The sequence below is a fragment of the Anabrus simplex genome, chromosome 6 (genome assembly GCF_040414725.1).
Source record: "Anabrus simplex isolate iqAnaSimp1 chromosome 6, ASM4041472v1, whole genome shotgun sequence".
NCBI lineage: Eukaryota > Metazoa > Arthropoda > Insecta > Orthoptera > Tettigoniidae > Anabrus > Anabrus simplex.
The window spans coordinates 80,023,254-80,047,436 of NC_090270.1; the positions used below are offsets into that span (position 1 = coordinate 80,023,254).

A 24,183-nucleotide genomic window follows, 5' to 3' on the forward strand; every position below is an offset into this window, starting at 1 on the left:
GACCGCAGAAAAACGGTTGTGTTTTATGGCATTGGCATGTTCTGCATATCTGATTTTAAAGCTGCGTCCTGTTTGCCCTAGGTAAGAACTTTTGCAGTCTTGGCAAGAAAACCTATATACACCTGATTTAGAAAAAGGACTACTTTTATTTACTGATGAAGAGTTGTGTAGGATCTCTGTGCTTCTATTGTTAGTACGAAAGGCTATTTTAACGTTGTGTTTTTTAAGAACGTTAGTGACGTTGTAAATTTCTTTATTGAAGGTAAATGTGGAAAACGTGGCAGTGCTAGTATTGTCTTTTATTAGGGTGGTTTTTGGGCGGTGTCTGAATTTATTGATTATTCTTTCAATAAAGGATTCATTATATCCATTGAATTTTGCTATAGAGCGAATGGTGTTCAATTCTTTATTTAAGTTTTTTCTTGACAACGGAATTTTGAATGCTCGGTCTACTAAGCTATTATATGTAGCCGCTTTGTGTGTTTGGGGGTGTAGTGAGTCATTTCTTATAGTAGTGGCCGTTTGAGTGGGCTTTCTATAGATACTATATGTGAACAAATAGGGGTGCCTATTGATTGTTAGGTCTAGGAAGTTGATGGAGTTGTTTATCTCTGATTCTAAGGTAAATTTAATGTCATGATCAATGTTATTAAGGTTTTTGAGGGTGGATGGCGCATCTATGGAGCATTCATCTAGGATTATAAATGTGTCATCTGCGTACCTAGCCCAGAGTTGGATATTAGCAAATTTGATGTTATTGTCGATGGCGGTGTGTTCTAGGAAATCAACGTAGATCTCTGCTAAAATTCCTGAGGCTGGTGAACCCATAGCCAACCCATCTTGTTTGTAAATGATCTTATCGAATGTGAAGTAGTTATTGTTTATTAGTAATCTTAATATGGTCATAAAGTCTTGAACTTCTAGTTTACTTAGTTGATTGTTAGCAAGTAAGTTCTTTTCGATGATCAGGAATAATGAGTTGGTTTTTATACTGGGATACATGTTGACTATATCAAAGGAGTGCATTGAATGATATGGTTGAAGCTTGAAACTGTTTAGTTTGTTCACTAATTCTACAGTGTTCCTGATGGATTTATTTGATGAGAATTTATAATGTTTATTAAGAAATTGTTGGATAAATTGAGATAATTTATATAAGGGGCTTGGTCTGTAGTTTATTATGGGTCGAATAGGGACACCGGTTTTGTGGATTTTGGGTAGTGCTTTAGCTGTTGGTAGGCCTGGGTTCATAGTAATTAACTTTTGTTTTTCTTGCTCAGTGAGGAGAAAAGATGTGCTCTTTAGAATTTGTTTCAATTGCCTTTGAATTGATTGTGTTGGGTCCTTCTTAACCATCGAAAAGGAGTCATTATCTAAGAAATTTTTGGTTTTTTGAATGTAATCTGTTTTATCCATAATGACTGTTGTGTTGCCTTTGTCGGCCTTTGTAATGATGAGGTGGTTGTCCTTGACTTCCTTTTTAAGATTGAGAATTTGTTTTCTTTCAGTAAGGGAATCTTTGTTGATTTTGGTAATAGGGGTCGCAGTGCGATTTTTTGAGAAAAAACTTTTGTTTAATTGTTTTTTTGCGTCCATTCTGAGTTCGTCTTGTAGTTCATATGGCATTTTGCTGATAGCAACTTCTGATTCAACTACGAGTTTGGAGGCTGTAAGGGCCGAGTTGAAACAAGGCCAGTTGTGCTTTGGACCTTTCGAAAGAATTCTTATATCGTCCTCATCTAAGTTGGTGGTGGAAAGATTAATTACTGGTGGGTGGAATTGTTGTAGAGTGTCATTAGCGAGGTTAGGCTTGCTGTTAGGTTTTGGAGGGGAGTTGCTGTGTTTTACCTTATTTTTAAGTGCTTCAAGTTTTTTCTCTAGTGTTATCTGTTTTTTGGACAAAATATTGAACAACTTGATTTGGACTTCATCTTGAAAAAGATTCCACTGAGCACTTGAGAGTAAGGTGGCAGCCTCTAAGTGAGTTTCATATAAGCCCCTAAGTGAGTTTCATATAAGCGATGATTTAAAAACGACTTTTTCTTATAGAGAAATTTTAGTTCATTTTCTAACCTGTTTGTTTGCCCTAACCTGAACATCCTGTTGATGGGGAGGAACAAAACGTTGTTTCGTGACGCTTTTCAAAAAATTAGGGGTTAAATTCTGTGTAATGCACTGTTTGATAAATGCTATATCCTTGCCTATTTTCCCAATTTTGATTTTTAAGCCCAAGTAATGATAGGCTACCAACTTTGCCTGGTTGGCTGCTTCATTTAAATCTAAGAATTTCATTTTTGTCCATATTGAACTGAGAATGGAAGATAGGAAAACTTAAAAGGGTCCACCTTTTCAATACAAAAATGTTATAGTTTATTTATAACATATATTTGCACTTGGAACTAGCCTAACCTCGCTAATGACACTCTACAACAATTCCACCGACCAGTAATTAATCTTTCCACCACCAACTTAGATGAGGACGATATAAGAATTCTTTCAAAAGGTCCAAAGCACAACTGGCCTTGTTTCAACTCGGCCCTTACAGCCTCCAAACTCGTAGTTGAATCAGAAGTTGCTATCAGCAAAATGCCATATGAACTACAAGACGAACTCGGAATGGACGTAAAAAAACAATTAAACAAAAGTTTTTTCTCAAAAAATCTCACTGCGACCCCTATCACCAAAATCAACAAAGATTCCCTTACTGAAAGAAAACAAATTCTCAATCTTAAAAAGAAAGTCAAAGACAACCACCTCATCATTACAAAGGCCGACAAAGGCAACACAACAGTCATTATGGATAAAACAGATTACATTCAAAAAACCAAAAATTTCTTAGGTAATGACTCCTTTTCGATGGTTAAGAAGGACCCAACACAATCAATTCAAAGGCAATTGAAACAAATTCTAAAGAGCACATCTTTTCTCCTCACTGAGCAAGAAAAACAAAAGTTAATTACTATGAACCCAGGCCTACCAACAGCTATAGCACTACCCAAAATCCACAAAACCGGTGTCCCTATTCGACCCATAATAAACTACAGACCAAGCCCCTTATATAAATTATCTCAATTTATCCAACAATTTCTTAATAAACATTATAAATTCTCATCAAATAAATCCATCAGGAACACTGTAGAATTAGTGAACAAACTAAACAGTTTAAAGCATCAACCATATCACTCAATGCACTCCTTTGATATAGTCAACATGTATCCCAGTATAAAAACCAACTCATTATTCCTGATCATCGAAAAGAACTTACTTGCTAACAATCAACTAAGTAAACTAGAAGTTCAAGACTTTATGACCATATTAAGATTACTAATTAACAATAACTACTTCACATTCGATAAGATCATTTACAAACAAGATGGTTTGGCTATGGGTTCACCAGCCTCAGGAATTTTAGCAGAGATCTACCTTGATTTCCTAGAGCACACCGCCATCGACAATAACATCAAATTTGCTAATATCCAACTCTGGGCTAGGTACGTAGATGACACATTTATAATCCTAGATGAACGCTCCATAGACGCGCCATCCACCCTCAAAAACCTTAATAACATTGATCATGAGATTAAATTTACCTTAGAATCAGAGATAAACAACTCCATCAACTTCCTAGACCTAACAATCAATAGGCACCCCTCTTCGTTCACATACAGTATCTATAGAAAGCCCACTCAAACGGCCACTACTATAAGAAATGACTCACTACACCCCCAAACACACAAAGCGGCTACATATAATAGCTTAGTAGACCGAGCATTCAAAATTCCGATGTCAAGAAAAAACTTAAATAAAGAATTGAACACCATTAGCTCTATAGCAAAATTCAATGGATATAATGAATCCTTTATTGAAAGAATAATCAATAAATTCAGACACCGCCCAAAAACCACCCTAATAAAAGACAATACTAGCACTGCCACGTTTTCCACATTTACCTTCAATAAAGAAATTTACAACGTCACTAACGTTCTTAAAAAACACAACGTTAAAATAGCCTTTCGTACTAACAATAGAAGCACAGAGATCCTACACAACTCTTCATCAATAAATAAAAGTAGTCCTTTTTCTAAATCAGGTGTATATAGGTTTTCTTGCCAAGACTGCAAAAGTTCTTACCTAGGGCAAACAGGACGCAGCTTTAAAATCAGACATGCAGAACATGCCATTGCCATAAAACACAACCGTTTTTCCGCGGTCGGCCTACATATAAAAGAATTTAAGCACAACTTTACTGAAATAAATCAAGATCTTGAGGTAATAGATATTCTAAACAAAGGTTCTTTCCTAGACGTCACTGAAAACCTCTATATTCATTTAGACCAATATTTCAATCCTAACCTAAACTTAAATGATATCTCAGAGAAACCAAAGATCCTATTCGACTTTCTCATTGAATTTTTCAAAAAACATGAATATCCCGAAAAACAGATCTGTCTTTCAGATTATGCATAATACTTTGTCACGCCACACACTTTCACCACATCACCCTCCATACTTCCCCTCCTTCCACTCCTCCTCCCCTACCACTCCTTCCCTCTCCCCTCCTAATCCAACAATGGCCGCTCCCCAGACCTAAACTATCCAACACGCTCTGTTCCTCTTCATCTCGCGCCATAGCTTTACCGCCTCATGTCCCGCAATAAACATCATAGAAACCTGCCCCCACCCTACACGTAACGCTGCAACAATACACGACAAATACTGGCACAGTCAACCTCCAAACTCTCAGAAAACGTATTCCTTAATACCAATTTTATATTCTTGTCGAGCTGAATACCGGACCTGTGAAGATTACAAGATTATTTTGTGCATCTACAGAACGGTGGTGTTAATGAAGCTATGTAATATAGAGAGAGACTTTCAAAGGTGGTTAAATGAAGAAGTTATATCATGTTCAAGATCATGCTTTCACATCTCTGCACAGTATTTAAAATACAATTTACCGTTGGTCTTTTATAGCTATTGTTGAGAGTGAAGGAGAATTTCCTGTTGTGTATGTTTATCAGGAACTCAAGGGAGACTTCATTAGTTAGTCAGAACATAGAAAAAATGATGAACTCTTCTCAGAACAACTCTTAAGGTTTCACCTTACTTTTCCCTGCCTGCTGGCTCTTCAGAAGTGTGTGCGCGTGCGTTTTGTATTCAGGAATCATTCAAGGCAAATATTTTCGCACTGCAAGATGTGTGGTTAAGCTTATTTTTAATATGTATAACTTTTGCTTTCTCAATGATGCATTTGTTTCTACATTCGTCCCTGTTTTTATCTCCTTGTAAGATGTGTATTGTTTAATGTAACACCTTGTGTAAAAAATTGGGTTAAATGAAGAAGTTATATCATGTTCAAGATCATGCTTTCACGTCTCTGCACAATATTTAAAATGAAATTTACTGTTGGTCTTTATAGCTATTGTTGATAGTGAAGGAGAATTTCCTGTTGTGTATGTTTATCAGGAACTCAAGGAAGACTTCATTAGTTAGTCGGAACATAGAAAAAATGATGAACTCTTCTCAGAAGAACTCTTAAGGTTTCACTTTACTTTTTCCTGCCTGCTGGCTCTTCAGAAATGTGTGCGCGTGTGTTTGGTATTCAGGAATCATTCAAGACAAAGATTTTCGCACTGCAAGATGTGTGGTTAAGGTTATTTTTAGTATGTATAACTTTTGCTTTCTCAACGATTCATTTGTTTCTATATTCGTCCCTGTTTTTATCTCCTTGTAAGATATGTATTGTTTATTGTAACGCCTTGTGTAATATAAATGCCTACATGCTGGCCTATTTCCCACATTTTGGCTGATGATGACGCCAAACAGCGTCGAAACTAGTTCCAAGTGCAAATATATGTTATAAATAAACTATAACATTTTTGTATTGAAAAGGTGAACCCTTTTAAGTTTTCCTAAAGAAATGGAATCATAGATAAGGCTTTTTGCAGATGATGTTATTCTGTATAGAGTAATAAATTAGTTAAAAGATTGTGAGCAACTGCAAAATGACCTTCATAATGTTGTGAGATGGACAACAGGCAATGGTATGATGATAAACGGGGTTAAAAGTCAGGCTTGTGTTAATGTCATATGTTACATACACATGTTATGGGGCCCTCTTAGACTGTTTCTGATGGTTCGTTCAGCTATCGCTTTGAACGCTAGCACTGTGCCTCATTCGGGGAGCCATCTGGTGATGAATGAACGTACCATTTCCACTTCTATTATAACGTCTAATTTCAAAAAGTCATTGTTTAAGAAGCCTTTCTCGTGGACAGTCGAGATTTTCTTCCAATGACTCAGAGCACAGTTCTCTGCGAAATGTAAAGAATTTCACTTCTTGACACAGCATAAGCCAAAAAGCCTATACAGTATCATGTCTCTAAGTACGGGTCATGAAAAAATCAATGGCAGCAAGTAAGTATTATGTCGATTTAGATTCAGTATATATGACAAAGAGGCTTCTCAGTTGAGAATATGAAGGGAATTCAAGTCTTGGAGCAATGTAATACTACATCAAAAGTCAATTAGTGCTGTTGCAAAATGATGCAAAGCTAAACGATTCAGCCTAAATTGTGCCTCCCTTCGCCCCCCCCTCTCTCTCTCTCTCTCTCTCTCTCTCTCTCAGAATGCTTTCACAGGGGAAGTTGATGGTGCAGATGGTCCTGGAGCAGAATAAACAAAATACCAGTAACACTGTTACAGACTATCACTAACAGCATTTACAGTGAATTATTAAACATTCCTTTTCAAGATATACAAAATGTTAGTGAAGTAAGGGAGGTAGGTGAGGAAAACAATGTGACTGGTAGCTGTGACTGCGAACAAGCTATTCATATGTCTGTTGATAATGAACCTGATTTACAACTTGAAGTTACTAGTAAACCGTGTGAGGAAGATTCTCTGAAAAATGGACATCTAAATGAAGAATGTGGCATAGAAGGAGGAAATACAAAGGATCCTGCGGGAAAAGGGGAAATAAGCTGTGATACGGAAAAAAATGGAAAGGGAGTGCTGTGAGAAGATTGACAATCCAAACATTATAGTATATGGTACGAAGAGAAAGGTAAATTAAAAATAAGACTCAAAGGGCTGGAATATGTAAGATTTCAGAAGACTGAAGATAAAGTGGTTCAAAATCGTTTGAGAATCCAAGAAAGTTTTGGAATCTGAGCACAGTTTTCAGTGCGCTTGAAATAACAGATGAGGAGAGAAATAAATTATTTAGCACATTCTGGAACTTAACATTCCTGGAGTGAAAAAAAAAAACCTATTTGTTAGCGGTAGGGTAACAAGAAATGTTTTGAGGAGGAGGAAATCAACAGAGGAAGAACACGGGCCTTGATGTATTTTTAAGAAAACCATCTGATGGAAAAGTTAGAGCATGCATGCAGTAGACTCAAATGAACCCGTTGCAAAGAGCAAACTAGTTATTGAGTGTGGCAATGTGAAAGAGTGGCTAGATCACCTGCGTAACGTTCCCAGTCACTACTGCAGTGCTTGTTCCAAGAAGACTTACGTAAAGTCCTTATTCCGTTCGATTCTTCACATGTATAAACTGTATATGGCATTGTGCAAGGATTTAGTGTATAGCATGTAGGAAAGAGGTCTTTTTCCAAAATTATGAAGAAAAACAATATAGCCATACATGCTCCAAGGAAAGACTAATGTGACATATACTATGGTTATAAAACTAAAATGGTCAGTGAGGAAGATTATCAGGCTCATATGAAGAGGAAAAATGAAGGCAGAGAAATTAAGAATCCAATGAAAAAAGTACCTCCAAAGAGAAACTGGTAATCATAATGGTCCTCCAAAGTGTGCTCTTGTATCCAAGCCTAGCTGCTTCCAAAGCCCATTACAAACAAAAACAACTTCACCATTTACACATTAAACAACCAAGATGTTACACACTATGTATGGCATGAAGATAATGGGGATATTTCATCAAATGAGTTTGTGTTTTACCTAGTCCATTACTTGAAACATATACCAAAACAGTACAGCATATTGTCTTAATTTCCAATGGATGTGTCTACCATAACCAGAACAAAACTCTGGCCAGTGCACTGAGCAATGTTTCCAAGACCAACCCCATTATTATTGAGCAAGTCTTCCTTGTAAAGGGCCATACAATGATGGAAGCGGATAGTGTACATTCTACTCTAGAGCAATACTTCAAACCACCAATATATTCACTCTTGGACTACATTAGATCAATAGGAATGGCCAAGCCTAAAAAGCCATATAACATTGTCAACAAATTTTCATTTTTCAGAAATGTTGAAGACTTGAACTGCATCCTGTCCTCCCTAGTAAGAAGGCTGGGTATCCCACTGTCCATGATCTAAGGATGTTAAAATACAGTCCATGTGGTGAGATATCATACAAAATAGCGTACTTCAAGACCTGAAAACTGTTGCCTCACAGATGTAAAGAATGTCATCACACCATGGTTCAACCACTCTACACATCACAGAATCTAAATTCAGGCATCTTCAAGAACTTAAGTCAGTAATAGAAAAGGATCATCACTCATTTTACGATTCTTTGAAATACAAGTGAAGATGAGAAACCAGCAAAATGTTGTATAAACAAAAAAAGGAATTTTTCATTTTTAGTTATTTTCTCAGTATTTATCGTTTTAAACTCAAATATATTTCCCTAAAAGTTCATTAGATTTTGTTATGCAACAGTATTAGTAGAAGTAGAAACACATTTTATATTATAAAAATGACTATTGCATTACGTGTGCAAGAACATAAAAATTAATTGATGAAGCTACATTATTTGGTTGCATTTTCTCCTATGTGGTGAAAAGGAACAGGCAAAACCTATTTGATGAATATAGCTCCATCATTGTAAATATCCACATGTTTTGATGAATGATGTTGTTAATTATTTATGACAGCTTAGTGCAAACGGATGTTATTAAAATGCTTAGTATAATAAATCTGCAGTATTCTACCAACAAACTTGTTTTTTGCTTCTCTAGAAAACTTTAGTGTTTTGCACATAAGAGCTATTGCCAGAATGATGACAACATTGACTCTGAATTGTAGTTTGCCATCCTCAGTGTTGCAGTCAGTTACTGGCCTTCTCTTCCTAAGATGGAAGGTTTTATCCCAGCAAAGGTCAATGCTGATCTCATAGTTCGCTTTATGTGTGAGAGTGGATTCATGAAGCGCATAAAAATTCCAATCGTCTTGTTACTCAGGGACCATATGTTCCTTTTGATTGTGTCCATTTCGGCTTAATAAAGTTATTTTTATTTTGTTTTGTTAAATCATTTTCAAATTTGTTCACTGAATCTTTTTTTTTTTAGATTGTAAGAGAGGATGGTTACCAAAGTTGTACTTTTTCTTGAAAACAAAGATCACCACCAAATTTGAGAGATTTAAATGTGACATCTTCACATCATTAGCTTCCTTGACAAACCCCTGAGAGATAAAATTTATTTTTAAATTATGTGTTTTAATATGATGATTTATTATTTTGTAGCCTACACATTATTTCACTTTGCAACTCCTTGATATGGCACCCCACCCTGGAGGTGAGGGACTCCCAGTTTGAAAAATACTGGTCTAAGAGTTAAGGTCCATAAAAATTAGTGCTTATTTTCTTCCATATACAGTACAGTATTTGATTGTTGCTCATCCTAAAATAAGTTTCCTTTGCTTTTCTGCTGATTGCACTTAACATGCAGGATCTCGGAACCTATGATGATATTAATTACTTTTTTCAGGCATGGTTACCAAGCATGAGTCTTCTTGAAGTCCTTCAGAGAGAAAGTGGGCAAAGAAAAGTACCAAAGCCAGTCATCAATACAGCACGCACTCCCATTCTAAGGTAAAATATCTATTTGAGAAATATTGTTTAGGCCTACACACGTTCATTCACAAAGTCAAAATAACAACTTGTTTATAATTCTCCAAGCACGCAAGATACAGTTCACATTAACTACCAAAAACCTTAACAGTACTTCACACAGAATCATCGTCCTTAGTGAACGGTTATAGCACTAATTTTTTTAAACTATAGAGTAACAGCACTTGACTCGTGGGCTAGTGTAGCTGAACTATTTCATATTCCAGCTGTCACCAACATTACTACATTACTTTCCCAACACACTCTCCCCACCTTGATTGGATACAATCAACAAACATGTATCAAGACATCTACATACCTACCAACTTTCCTGATTTAGGCGGGAGACTCCCAATTTTCGACAGTTTTTCCTGCCTCCCGATTATTCTATTATTTCTCCCGATTTTAGCTTATTTTTGGTGAACTTCAAACATTTGTTTTCAAATCCCGCCATTTCAGCTTTTTTTACGCCAGTGGCCAGAAGTCCTTCACTCATCGGCCGCTTTCAAACGAAATATCGATGTTTATTAACGCGAGAAATGTGCGCGATGTGCGATGATTATTGAAACCTGTATATCGTGGTGCGTATATCGATTGTAAATCTCTCGTTCTCGCGTGCTATGTTCACGTTCTTTCACATCAGTCTAGTCGATTCTAGAGACTAGTTGCTAGATATGGAGTCTTTTTTAGTAAATTAGTGACAGAATTTCAATGATAACGACTAATGACTTTTCTAGAGATTTTAGGAGCTGTTTGAAGACAGTTCTGACTAATTTTTGTTTATCTCAATATAAATAAAATAATAGTGTCTGTGCATTGGTCAGAATTTAAAAAGAATGATATTTCTGCACCGGTCGTGACCACAGTAACAAGGAGAAATGCACGTTTTAATTTTCCATAATTTCTGTATGTATGTACAGTATGTACATACGCCCATCCCGAGAAAACGGCTGAAGATAATTTAATGAAAATTGGTACATAAAGTTGGGGAATAAGTTGCTACAATCTAGGCCATAAATAATTGTATTCACGCTGAGTGAAATGGTAGTTTAGGGGAAGACCTAAAATTTAATTCTCAAATATTTATGTTATTATTCGCCCTATCGTTAAATACTACATAATTAAGGTTATTAAATTTTCTATCATTTATGTCATACATTTTTACCGTACCGGCTATGATAACAGAGATATTCATGAATTTGGATTCTTGTTGCTAAGTCCATATCAGCGCCGAAGCACGAGAAAATGGGTGAACAGAATTTAATGAAAATCGGTATGTGAAGTTGGGGAGTAAAGAACTACAGTCTACGCTATAAATAATTTTGTTCACCCTGTTCGAAATGGTAGTTTAGGGAAGGTGCCAAAAATGTAATTTTTAATCACCTGTCTTATTGGCCATATTGAAAAGTACTACATAACAAAAGTTATAGAGAGTACGTCTGGTTATTTATGTCTTATTCAGTTTTACCGTACCAACTATAATAATATTGATGGTGATGGTGATTAAATTGTGAAGATGATTATAAGAATGAGAAAAAAGTCATGAAGGAATGATCGCTTGAATAATAATACAAGAGAGAATCATGAAAGGAAGGAGGACTAGCTTTACATTAGATGCTGTAATATCACAGAGTCGGAAGAAAACTAAATATGAAGGCCTGCAATATAGAAAACTCATAAAATTGATCAACAATAACATTATATTGACCATTGTTTGTTGTAATGTGCTTTGTGTATTCTGCTGCCATTTATCTACGATAGATGGGATTACTGCTGCGTAACACTCGATCATAGTATTCCAGTATCCCTACTCTGAGGCAGTGATTGGAATGAGCAGTATGCACACTTAAACAGAATAATGACACAGGAGTGTTCGCGGCCATCTGCAGCCTGGTCGTTTTAGCTCTGGAACTTTCAACTGTTAGATCGACACCATAATACTTTTTGTTAAAAGTGAGAAAATGTGCTCTTTTTCATTTTATCATATATTTCATAGGACAGCATTACTTTTAATCGTGACATTCGTACTGACGTCATTGATATGACCTATGTTAACTTCAGTTGGGAAAATTATAAGGACAATCTTTCTGAGAATTCCGTAATGAAGCACGGGTACAACAGCTAGTTGTTTGATACAAATAGTATTGAGCTTCACATAATTGCGTGGGGACTTGATGCAATATATTAATCTATGCATTTGCTAGGTAATAGTATCTAAGTGCGTGACCAATTCACACGTGTGGAACATGAGTTCATACTATTTTCGGAAGGCTTGTCAGAGACCAATCTTCTAACTCACATACTTCCTGTGAGGTAATAGGGATGTGTAATTCTTAGCCTTGTAGCCTCGTATAGCAGCAGTCGGGCTTTGAGACAATAAGTGTTATAAATACATCATAGTACTGTATTGTGCAAGACATGTAGAATAAGTAGTTTTGACCAATTGTATGTCCTGATTTTCATATCAATATCTCCTGATTTTTGGTTTTGTAAAGTTGGCAGGTATGCATCTAAAACGAGTACAAAAAATGTAAACATACCGTGAATATCATAACACATTTACACACAAATACCATGGTGTGAGTTTCACATCTCTCCATGATATGACTCATCAAAAGGAAGTAACTCAACTATGAATCTCTTTAATATGTACTATATGTACTGAACACAACCTAATACATTGAAAGTTTTTTTCAACACAGCTGTATTGTATTAGTAGAAATCACTCGCACAAGTCCATCATCCACAGGAAACATCTCAGTGGTGATACCTTATTTCCAGTAATGAGATAGTAGATGATCCTCCTTTAGCAATACAGCATTGCCTGGTTTGAGATTATCGGTAAGTAGCTGTCCATTTCCGCCTCTGCTGAAGATTGTTGAGATAATCACATGATCACCGCTGCCACCAGTGCTGCAACATGCTACAGACATTGCCATATGGAGAGATTGGTCTCGGACAGATCAGATAAATCAGGCTCACGAAACTTTGGAGTGAGGCACGTATTAGGAAGTGTCCAGGACTTCAGTAATTAGTATCACAAGGATCATTGGAAAGTCCAGCAGTAGGTCTTGAGTCAAGCTATGGTGAGTAGCTAGTTACCCAATACTCTCATCAAGTGACATTTAATCAATTTCATAATTGCTTCCCACAACTCACAGAAGTGTGGTGAATCGGGTGGGATAAAAAGTCACCAAGTCCTTCCTTAGCAGCCGTCTCATCAATACTGTTTTTGAAGTGTTTAAAATGAAACAACTGCTGAAGCTCTTGTAGCTCATGATAAGCTCGGGCAAAGTTACATCCATTGTCAGTGTATAGATTTAAACATTTTCCTCTCCAAGAAGTGAATCATCAGAGGGCACCGATAAATGTAGTGGAACTGAGGTCACTGCTAAACGAACTAATACTGCCACACAACGCTGGATTCTTACCTTGCTTTGACCCCCTGTCATGAAGTTGACAGCCTCACCTGTCTTACATGTCCTGTTGATATACTTGTAAATTTGTAGAACACCAGGTAATTCTTATAAAAGTTGTTTGTTGATGATGTTGACAGCTTAATTTCTTCCTTTGGACATAGTCATGCTTGATCAGTGAAATGCTGTGCCCATGTATTTCAGATCTCTGTTGGGCATCACACACATACACACACAAACACTTCCGGATATTGCGGACTGAACGAAAATTACACCCTCACTGATATATGTATTACTGTTCCTTGTTTATTATTAGCTCGTGTACTATATGTTTCCTCTAAATGAAATATAAGATTGAGTTATTTGAAAGAAGACACAGTTAACAGTTTATTGCTGGTAGAACAAAATCCCCATATTCCCTTAAATTTTAAGTGAATGATATGAATATCAGGTAAATATGAAATAATTAACTAAATAATTTATGAAAGCAGGTTTTTACCTATATAAAGATTCATATGAGTGTACGCCAATGTTAAAAATTTCAGATCTCTGCATGCGTAGATTTGACCGGGCATTGAAAATATACACACAGACAAACACTTCCATATATTATGGACTGAATATGGCTCCTGGTCTCGAAGACCGAAAATGGCTTCCTACTCCATGGACTTAAAACGGCTCCTTGTCTTGTATTACCTCTAACGTACGTTGCCTAGCAACAATGAATCTATGCATTTAATCCTGGTGACACCACGCTGAATTGTCATATTCTGCACACATTTTCCACCAGTTTTTCATTCATAACTCACCAGCAAAGGCGAAAATATAAAATCCGGCTTTGAGATGCATTTGTACCGCCTTCCATTCACCTATGTTAAAAATTTTAGATCTCTGCATGCCATATATTTGGTATGGCATCGTGAACACACACACACACACACACACACACACACACACACACACACACACACAGGGACAGACAAATACTATCGTTGTTATAGACTGGCTGACGTTCCTTTGCTTCGCTATGGAACTCTACACTGTATACAGAATTCTAGGTTCAGTAATTGGGAAAACCACAGACAGTCTTTCTGAGGATGTAAAAAGGCAGGTGGAGAGTGAATGTCTGCAGTTATAATGAAAATTGTGACTTAATTGTGACTGGCAGTACAGACGTGTGCAGATTATTAGAATAAATGATAAAACTAACAGTAATTCACTTTTAAAGTATAATTATAATAATTTATCAATATACAATGACCTCTTTAGTACTTTGTATGCATTCCCTTGTTTTTTATAACCATCTGGATCCTCTTTGACATGATTGACACAAGGTTCTTGCACATTTTCTGAATTTCTTCATCTCGATGCCATATATCTATGATGTTTTCAATGAGGCCAATTCTGGTTACTGTTCTTTTCCTCAGTCTTGACTTCACAATTCCCCATAAATTTTCAATTGGGTTGCAGTATGGGCTATTACCAGACCAAGGCAATGTCTTTATACTGTTTTCCTCCCAAGAATTTCTTAACAGACTTGGCCTTATGGCATGGTGCTCCGTCATGCATAAAAATGCAATCTCCATCAAGAAACTAATCCCTGATCTGAGGCAGCAGGTGGGTTCGAAGCACCTTATTGTACTGCTTCTGCTCCATCATGCCGTCAATAATGTATAGGCTGCCACATCCATGAACTGACATGCAACTCCATACCATCACTGAAGTTGGATGTTTAACTTTCTGTGTGGTACAGTTTGAAGAAAACGCCTCATCAGGTGTCCTTCTCACATATTGGCTGCTTTCCTCGGACACAGAAAATATGGACTCATCAGAAAAGATTACCTGCAAGATATTAAGCACTTATTGGGATGACTTTTTCAACAGAATGTTTTGAAAATATAAGAAAATAAATCAGTACACCTCTGACTGAATTTTTGAAAAAATCCACTTAACCCATGAGGATGAAGTTACTTCTTAGCAAACAGTAAATTATGAGATATATCATGTTACTTACCTTTTTCCAATTGTCCTTAAGCTCATTATGCATTGTTTTTGCCCATTACAGCCGTTTCTTAGCCATGGTAGGAGTTATTTTCGCTTTATTTCTCGGCTTTCTTGCAGGAAGTCCTGCAGCACAAAGACGGCTTCTGACAATTGATGGAGATATGTCAACTCCATAGTTCTTTACTTGATTGCTCAAGTCCTCAATGGTGCTTCTTCGATTCATCTTAGCCATTTGAATCAATTTTCGTTGCATATGGGGGCTCATTATTGGTTTTCAACCCCATTTCCCCTTACGTTTGACTGCACGGTTTTCCTCTGATTTCAATGCAGAGCTGATTCTACTAACTGATGCTTTTGAAAGATGCAATTTCCTAGCAATATCTTGTTGGGAATATCTACCTTCCTTTAATAAACATTCAGTCAATGCCAATTTATGGGGAGAAAGATCTGTTTTCTTAACCATAACCTCACTTTTGCAAAAAAGATGCACCTTCAGTTCACCACTTCAAAAACTCGCTAGGAAACAAATCCAAAACCCAACTTTATCCCAAACTTGGATTACAAAGACATGTATAAACAATATAAAACACTTCTAGGCTTCAATTCTGGCATAGGAACTCAACACTCAACTAGAAAAAGCTATGGAAACCACATTCAACAATTGCCACAACATCAGCTGATTCGATAAACAGTGTTAGAAACCTCTACAGAGAGGGAAATAATTGTCCCTCAGATATCCCAAAGGGCCATCAGTGGACTGCATGAACCAAAGAATACATAAACAGGTTGAAACATATTTTTACATTCATATGTATAGAGGTTTTTGTACAAAATGAGGGAAGAAACACAAAATTCAGGCATTATTCTAATAATTTGCACACGTATGTAGACAAGTGGGCCTGCCATTACACTGAAAATTCCCTAAAACAGTCTTCACGTGAAAAAAGACCTATGGTGACCTCCCCATCACATTTCTGGGGTAACATTAACATGTTGTAAGTAACTTAGAAGTGAAGCTTCCACGGTGTGACAAATTATTTAATTTAATTTCCGGGTTGAACCATGTTGTAGTTGTCTGCACATCACGTACAGTTTGCAGACGTTTCGAATACATTGAAGTATTCTTTGTCAAGGCGACTGAAATACCCCTACTCGATCCGAGGTAATCGGTCTCCCAGGCAAAATTTACACTACTAGAGTGGCCCTGACCTTTGCTAGAGGCTTTACGTCGCACCGACACAGATAGGTCTTATGGCGACGATGGGATAGGAAAGGCCTAGGAGTTGGAAGGAAGCGGCCGTGGCCTTAATTAAGGTACAGCCCCAGCATTTGCCTGGTGTGAAAATGGGAAACCACGGAAAGCTATCTTCAGGGCTGCCGATAGTGGGATTCGAACCTACTATCTCCCGGATGCAAGCTCACAGCCGCGCGCCTCTACGCGCACGGCCAACTCGCCCGGTTGGGCCCTGACCTTGGCCTTTTATATCCTAGCCTTTCTGGCTGACGTAAGCCCTGGCTGTCTCGTGACTATTCTGGAAGGTATGTGTCACAGCCAGGTAGTGGGGGCTTGCCCGCGCTGTTATGTAATGGGGTTTCGGCCCGTGTGTTTATGTTGTGGTCTGTATGTCTTAAACTATGAATGATAGGCATCCAAGAATTACTGCTTTTATATCCTTCTTCTAAATTTATGTTGTTTGGATGTTTCTTGATTTCGATAGCCTCGCGGATTTTCCTTTCCATATTCCACGAGATAGCTGCTAGGATCTTGGTCTTGTCAAATGATATTCCGTGCCTTGTTTCGTACGAATGCTTGGCTACCGCTGAAATATCTGTGTTTTGGTTCTTGGTGTACGGATATGTTCTTTTAGGCGGGTGGAGATCAGACGTTTTGTTTCCCCAACATAACAAGCTCCGCAGCTACATTCAATGTGATATACTCCAGGGGCCTGTAATTCTATTGTGTCTTATACTGATGGTAGATAACAGGCTAGTTTCTGGTGTGGTTTATAGATAGTTTTTATGTCGTATTTGTTCAGTATCTTGCCGATCATGTCTGTAGTATTTTTGATGTATAGTAGTATCACTGTTTTCGGGCGGGTCAGTTCTTCTTTCCCGTTGTTTTCTCCTACGGCGGCCTTTTCTTTGTTCTCTTCTGATTTTTTAAGGACTTGTCGGATGTTATTGAGCGAGTAGCCATTTTTCCTGAGGGTTCTCGTGAGGTGTTCTTTCTCTTCCTCGAGGTGCTCTGCATCAGATATCGCTATGGCCCTGTTCACCAGTGATGTTAGGACAGCCTGCTTTTGTGATGGCTGATGATGAGACGAGGCGTGTAGGTAACTGTCTGTGTGAGTGGGTTTCCTGTATACTGCGTGACTCAGAGTCCCATTGGAGTTGCGTTTTACTAGGACATCCAGGAACGGTAGTTTTCCGTCTACTTCTATTTCCATGGTGAACTGAATATTTACGTGTCTAGAGTTGAAATGGTCGAGAATTAGCTGTAGGTTATTGCTCCCGTGAGGCCAGATTACGAATGTGTCATCCACAAAACGGAGAAAACTTTTCGGTTTCAGGGCAGATGTAGCTAAGGCTTTCTGTTCGAAGTGTTCCATATACATGTTTGCTTCCAGAATACTCACGAGACAGCCAGGGCTTACATCAGCCAGAAAGGCTAAGATATAAAAGGCCAAGGTCAGGGCCACTCTAGTAGTGTAAATTTCTGCCTGGGAGACTGATTACCTCGGATCGAGTAGGGGTATTTCAGTCGCCTTGACGAAGAATACTGCAATGTATTCAAAACGTCTGTGAACTGTATGTGATGTGCAGACAACTACAACACGGTTCAACCCGGAAATTAAATTAAATAATGTTGTAAGTAAGATTGTATTAAAATGCATAGCTCTTTAAACATACAGTACTATGCAGCCGATTTAACAGTCCAAAGTTCCAGAGCAGGAACAACCAGGCCGCAGATAGTTGTGAACACTCCTCTGCCATTATTCCGTGAAGTGTACACACTGCTCATTCTAATCAGTGCCTCGGAGTAGGGATCCAGTAGCTGGAATACTATCATGAAGCATTGTGTTACGTACCCAGTACTATAAGAAAATTTATGAACCAGAGGAATTGCATGCTAAAGAAGAGAGTTACTAACTCCCCAGCTACATCTCGCCAATATTCAGGCAGACTGTTATATTTGGTACACAGCAGTAATCCCATCTATCATAGATGAGTGGCAGCAGAAGACACAAAGCACACCACAAAAAACAATGGTCTAGGTAATGTTATTGTTGATCAATTTTATGAGCTTTCGATATTGTAGGCATTCACATTTAGTTTTCTTCTGACTCTGTGATATTAGGGCCTCTAATGTAAAGTGAGTCCACCTTTCTGTCATGACTCCCTCGTGTCTTATTATTGAAGTGATTGTTCCTTTATGATTTTTTCTCATTTTTATAATCATCTTCACAATTTTCCTTGTCGATACAGACCGATGACCCTGCGTTTTTACACCTTAGGACAATTGTGACAAAATCCATCGCCAATTAACACGATTGAACAATATTTCTATGTCAGCATTGCTCGGCATTGATACGGACTAAGCAAAATCTAAATTAATCTAAATTCAGTAATTATCTTATTATAGTCATCCCTCTGTGGATGGGTGCTATTAGAATAACACCCACAGTATCCCTTGTCTGTCGTAAGAGGTGACTAAATGTGGCCCCAGCAGCTATGTACTTGGGAGGGTGGGTGGTTGGGTTGGTGACCACGGGACCCTGAGCTAAGTCCTGGCATTGCTTCCACTTACTTGTGCCAGGCTCCTCTCCTCTTAAATAAAACAATAATCACCATCACCAATCTTATCATAGTCAGTAAGGTAAAACTGAATAACACATAAATGATCCGAAATTGTATTCTCTTTAACTTTTGTTCTGTAGTATTTTTCAATAGGACCAATAAATTGGGTATTTTAAAAATTACATTTTAGGCACCTTCCCTTAAACTACCATTTTATTCAGCATGAATAAAAATTATTTATAATCTAGACTGTAGCACCTTATTCCTAGACTTTACATACCGATTTTAATAAAATTCTGTTCACCCATTTTTCTCGTAGTTAGGCGTTGATATGGACTTAGCGACAAAAATCGAAATTCACAAATATCTCTGTTATCGAAATCGAAACAGACTTTCAACTTATTAGGTCATGTTACGTACATTTAGGACGTGTTGAAGAGATGTTAAGTACAGAACAAAAATGGCCAACCGGACACCAGTGGGATCCGCACCCACAACCTCCCGATTTCGCGTCGGTTGCTCTACCAATTGAGCTATGGTGGCCTAGGCCATCTTTGTTCTGTTGGAAAGGATCTAAGCTACAGGTCTGGCACTACTGCTATCACACTGTAGATTGCATTTAAATCGCCCGTTGAGGGCCAAGTCAATGAAATTCGATATTCATTATCTCTATTATCATAGCCGGTACGGTAAAAATGCATAAGACATAAATGACCGGAAATTTATTTCTATATAACTTTAGTTATGTAGTATTTATTGATAAGATAAATATTTGAGAATTAAATTTTAGGCCTTTCCCTAAACTCAGTGTAAGTAAAATTATTTGTAGCCTAGATTGTAGTGCATCGTTCCCCGACTTTACATACCGATTTTCATTAAATTTTCTTCAGCCGTTTTCTCGTGATGCCCATACGTACATACATGCATACATAACCTACATACAGACAGAAATTACGGAAAACAAAAATTCTGAGCAGTGTACAGACAAAACTCTTATATATATATATATATATATATATATATATATAGATTATCATTAAAACATACGATATCTACAGTATATATATATATTTTTTTTTTTTTTTTCAGGCCAGCAGAATCTGTCACTATGAAACCACAACCTCCAGTTGCAAAGCCAATTTATGCAAGTACACCAAAGGAAGAACCAGAAGAAATTGATTATTTTGAGTTAACTTCATAATGATAGGGTGGGTAGGGTTGGGAGAAGAAACAACTGTGTGTGTGTGTATAGAGGTCATTTAATGAGAAAAGTTATTTTGCTGATTGTCTTGTTGTGGTGGAGGTGATATTTGTGATTCATTTGTTGTTAATTGTGGTGTCAGAAAATAAAACTGAAATGGAAAGCAGCTTAGATTCAACATTATTATGATCTTATTAGATTAATTTTTGTAATATGAGGATAAATATGTGATATCTAACGTTAAAGAGTTGGCAGTTTAAGATGTGTTAGACAATACAAACTCTTAGAACTTTGCACACTTTTTTCTTTTTGAGATTATTTAGTAATTGATGGTCATTGGATGGTAATGTTGAAGCTGGTTGTGATTCATGCTTTATATATGTTGCTTAATGAAAGAAATTGAAGATAAAAAGACAAAATATAAAGAAATTTATTGAAACTCTTTTCAGTATTATGTAATAAATGATTTTCATGTAATCTGCATTAGTTGAAACCACTTACAGAGGCAGTTTCAGAATTATTACCTACCATTAAGCTGTTGAAAGAAAATTTTGATCTTGTTCAGTACTTGTCACTGGCCTTTTTGAATTTTTCTGCTAAATAATAAAAGTGTAATTCTTAATTAAATTAAACCTTGGCTTGTATAGTTCACTATCTTCATCATTCTATGTGCACTGGTAAACTCTTAAATGAAAAAATTATATAGAACTAAGAAAGGTCTGACTTCCAAAAGAGAAACAACTTTCCTTGGAATGTGTGTAGCTCTCAAGCACAGAAGGCATAAAATTAAATGGGTGCCAAATAGGTCATTCTGTTGCACACACACCCAAGAAAGTTCCAGTTTAATATTAAACTCAATGATTTTTGTTATTATCATAATGAATGCATGTCTCCTTTGTATGTCTAATTCTAAGCTGCTTACATTCAGTTGTTGCAGTCTTTCTTAACACACACTGCTCATGGAAGAAAAGACATATATTTTCTGTTCATTGTTCTGCTGATGGCATTGAATTGCATCGTTTGTGAATGTTCTTTGAAGATTAAAAATGCGAGAGAATGTTTGTAACAATATTATTTCTAATTTTAATATTGAAGTCTTGCTATTTGTACCCTGAGGTATTATCTGAACCAGCCCTTCAGTCCTCTTACACTACTCAGTAGCCTATTCTAAATAAAAGATTTTGTTCATCATGAATATTTTATTAAAGAACTGTTTTTATTTCTTTTCCTTCCTGAATTCTATCCACATACATTAAATATTGTTCTTTTCATAGATAGATTGTAGTAGGGCCTGTGCAACATAAATCCCCTACTCCTTCAGCCCTGTCTACTATCTTCATTGTTCTTTGGGTTATCCCAGTTTGGGGTTGCTGGAGCCACCCTAGCTTATTTGGGTTTTGACTAGGAGCTAGGCCAGTCTCCTTTCCTGGTGCCACATGACCTTTCAGGTGAAAATTCCTATTCAGATCCAGTAGACTTTAAACCTCAGCCATCTGGTGGAAAGTTGGCAGCAAAACTACTATGCTAATCCTGCCTCATCTTGATTATTGTAGTATGGCATCCAGTAATAGGATATTAGTTATGCGTTATGCATTCAGCATTCAGGAGGTAATTCCATATGCTAGTAGACATCATAGTAATATGATATATACACTAGACTCTTGATTATTTACTCTATGGATTAACTGCAGTGGTTTAGAGAAATGCTGGGTGTAAAAAAAAAAAAAAAAAAACACCTCAAGACAAATTCCAAACACACAAACTTATTGCACTTGACTTGTATATCACAACAGTGACAGAACCTCTCAACAGTTGACAGGGCTATGTCCCACACAATACTATTAATTGTTTTCTGTTAGTGCCAAGCAAGGTCCGAAAGCCATAAACATGTAGTGTTAATGAAGAAGCTGGAAATAGTGCTTAAACTTGATGGAGGCAGTTCTGCACAACACCTGTCATTGACTTATGGCTTGGATGAAACAACGATCCAGGATATCCAGAAAAACAAATACACAGCTCTGACTCATCCAGAGGCTTTCAAAGTGGATAACAATGAAAATGTCTACCATCACAGAACTGAATAAAGCTATGTCAGAATGTAATTTCAACATGCAAGTATCTGGCATATCGTATGTGCCAAACAGTCCCTTTTTTTTCTTTCTTTTCCAAAGTCTTGTGGATTGAAGGCAAATTTAATGCATCATCTGGTTGACTAACAAAGTTTCAATAAACAATATATGCTGTATATTGAAGACTTTTAACTCCATAGTATTTTAATCTCGTACAGAGCTCCCTACACAGGGTGGAAAGATGGTGCCATGACACGGGCTTGTCGGTCAATCCCGACAAGACGGAGCTCGTGGTGTTTACCAGGAGAAGGAGGCTAGACGGACTGTCAGAGCCATTCCTATTTGGGAAAAAATTAGTAAAGACAACCTCAGTTAAGTACCTAGGGGTAATCCTCGAGGCAAGACTGAGTTGGAAGAAACATATAGACCATAAGGTGGATAAGGCTCGCAAGATTATGTGGGCCTGTCGCAGGGCCGTCGGAAAGACTTGGGGCATAAGGACCTAGGGTGGTCCAATGGCTTTATATTTCTATTGTACGGCCCACGATCACCTACGCATCTTTAGTCTGGTGGCCAGGTTCTGAGAGTAAAACTGCGACCACCAAGTTAAACAGTGTCCGAAGACTTGCGTGTCTAGGAATAACAGGGGCACTGGATACTACACCATTATGTGCAATGGAGGCCATCCTATGTCTTCCCCCCTTACATTTATATGTTAAGGAGATAGCGGGAATGATTGGTTACCGCCTCTGGTCACTCGAAGTATGGTCTTTCAAGAATCCGAATAGAGGTCATGCTTCTATTCTTACAAGGCTTCACCAGACTTGGCTTACGACAAGCCTGATGAAGCCTAATTTTAATCTGAATTATAAGTTCACAGTGGTGATACCCACAAGGGAGGAGTGGGCCATGGATGCTGGGGCCCGTCTCAGGTCTGGGGGCTGTACATGGTACACAGATGGCTCGCGGACGGAGACGGGCACAGGCGCCGGGGTCTGGGGGCCTAAGACAAGGCTCTCCCTTCGCATGGGTAAATATGTTACTGTTTTCCAGGCCGAAGTATATGCCTGGACGTAGAAGATGCATCACCATTTGCAGTGACAGCCAGGCAGCGTTAAAAGCACTATGCGCAGTTAGGACAACATCCAAAATGGTATGGGAGTGCCAAAGGATGTTAGATAAGCTGTGTGAATTTAGCCCAGTTACCCTGTTATGGGTTCCTGGGCACACAGGAATCCGTGGAAATGAAGAAGCTGACAAACTAGCGAAACAAGGCTCAAAAGGTCCTTTCATAGGACCAGAGCCCTTCCTGGGAGTGTCACTCTGAAGTGTGAAACTGGTAATATCCCAGTGGACAAACCAGTCTCACTTAGACATTTAGAAGAGGCTAACCATAGCAAGGCAGGCACATGAACTTATCGAAGGGCCTAGCCAAAGTTATAAAAAGGTCCTAATAAATTTGAATAGGACCAGAATACGAATGGTAGTTGGACTGTTGACAGGCCACAATACCTTACAGAGACACCTACACATCATGAAAATCAGTCAGGATCCGATGTGTAGAAGATGCATGTGTTATATCAGTGCGAGGCTCTTGCAAGCACTAGACATCGATATCTTGGCTCACATTTTGTAAGCCTGGAAGACATCAGGAATGCCAACATTCGGACACTGGTATCCTTTATAGGTGCACTAGGGCTGGACTAGGCAAACCCGTCTAAGGGACACAAAGGGTCTTCACAGACCTACGTGTGGAGCCCTGCGAAGGCCATTCCTTATCTATCTGTCTATTTAAACATTTCCAGAACGATATCCAATGAGTTCATTC

At 37.7% G+C, this 24,183-nt stretch overlaps 1 protein-coding gene across 2 annotated transcripts in view; it reads left to right on the forward strand.

Annotated features, from left to right (window-relative positions):
- The window catches only part of LOC136876130 (protein shuttle craft), a 180,885-nt gene extending 159,404 nt beyond the window's left edge, over nucleotides 1–21,481 (forward strand). For both annotated transcript variants that reach the window (XM_067149824.2, XM_067149825.2), the window contains exons 13-14: nucleotides 9,746–9,849; nucleotides 20,175–21,481. In XM_067149824.2, coding sequence (XP_067005925.2) covers nucleotides 9,746–9,849; nucleotides 20,175–20,286 — 216 coding nt within the window. In that variant the 3' untranslated portion in view covers nucleotides 20,287–21,481. The remainder of the gene's footprint in view (nucleotides 1–9,745; nucleotides 9,850–20,174) is intronic.
- The last annotated feature ends 2,702 nt before the right edge of the window (nucleotides 21,482–24,183 follow it).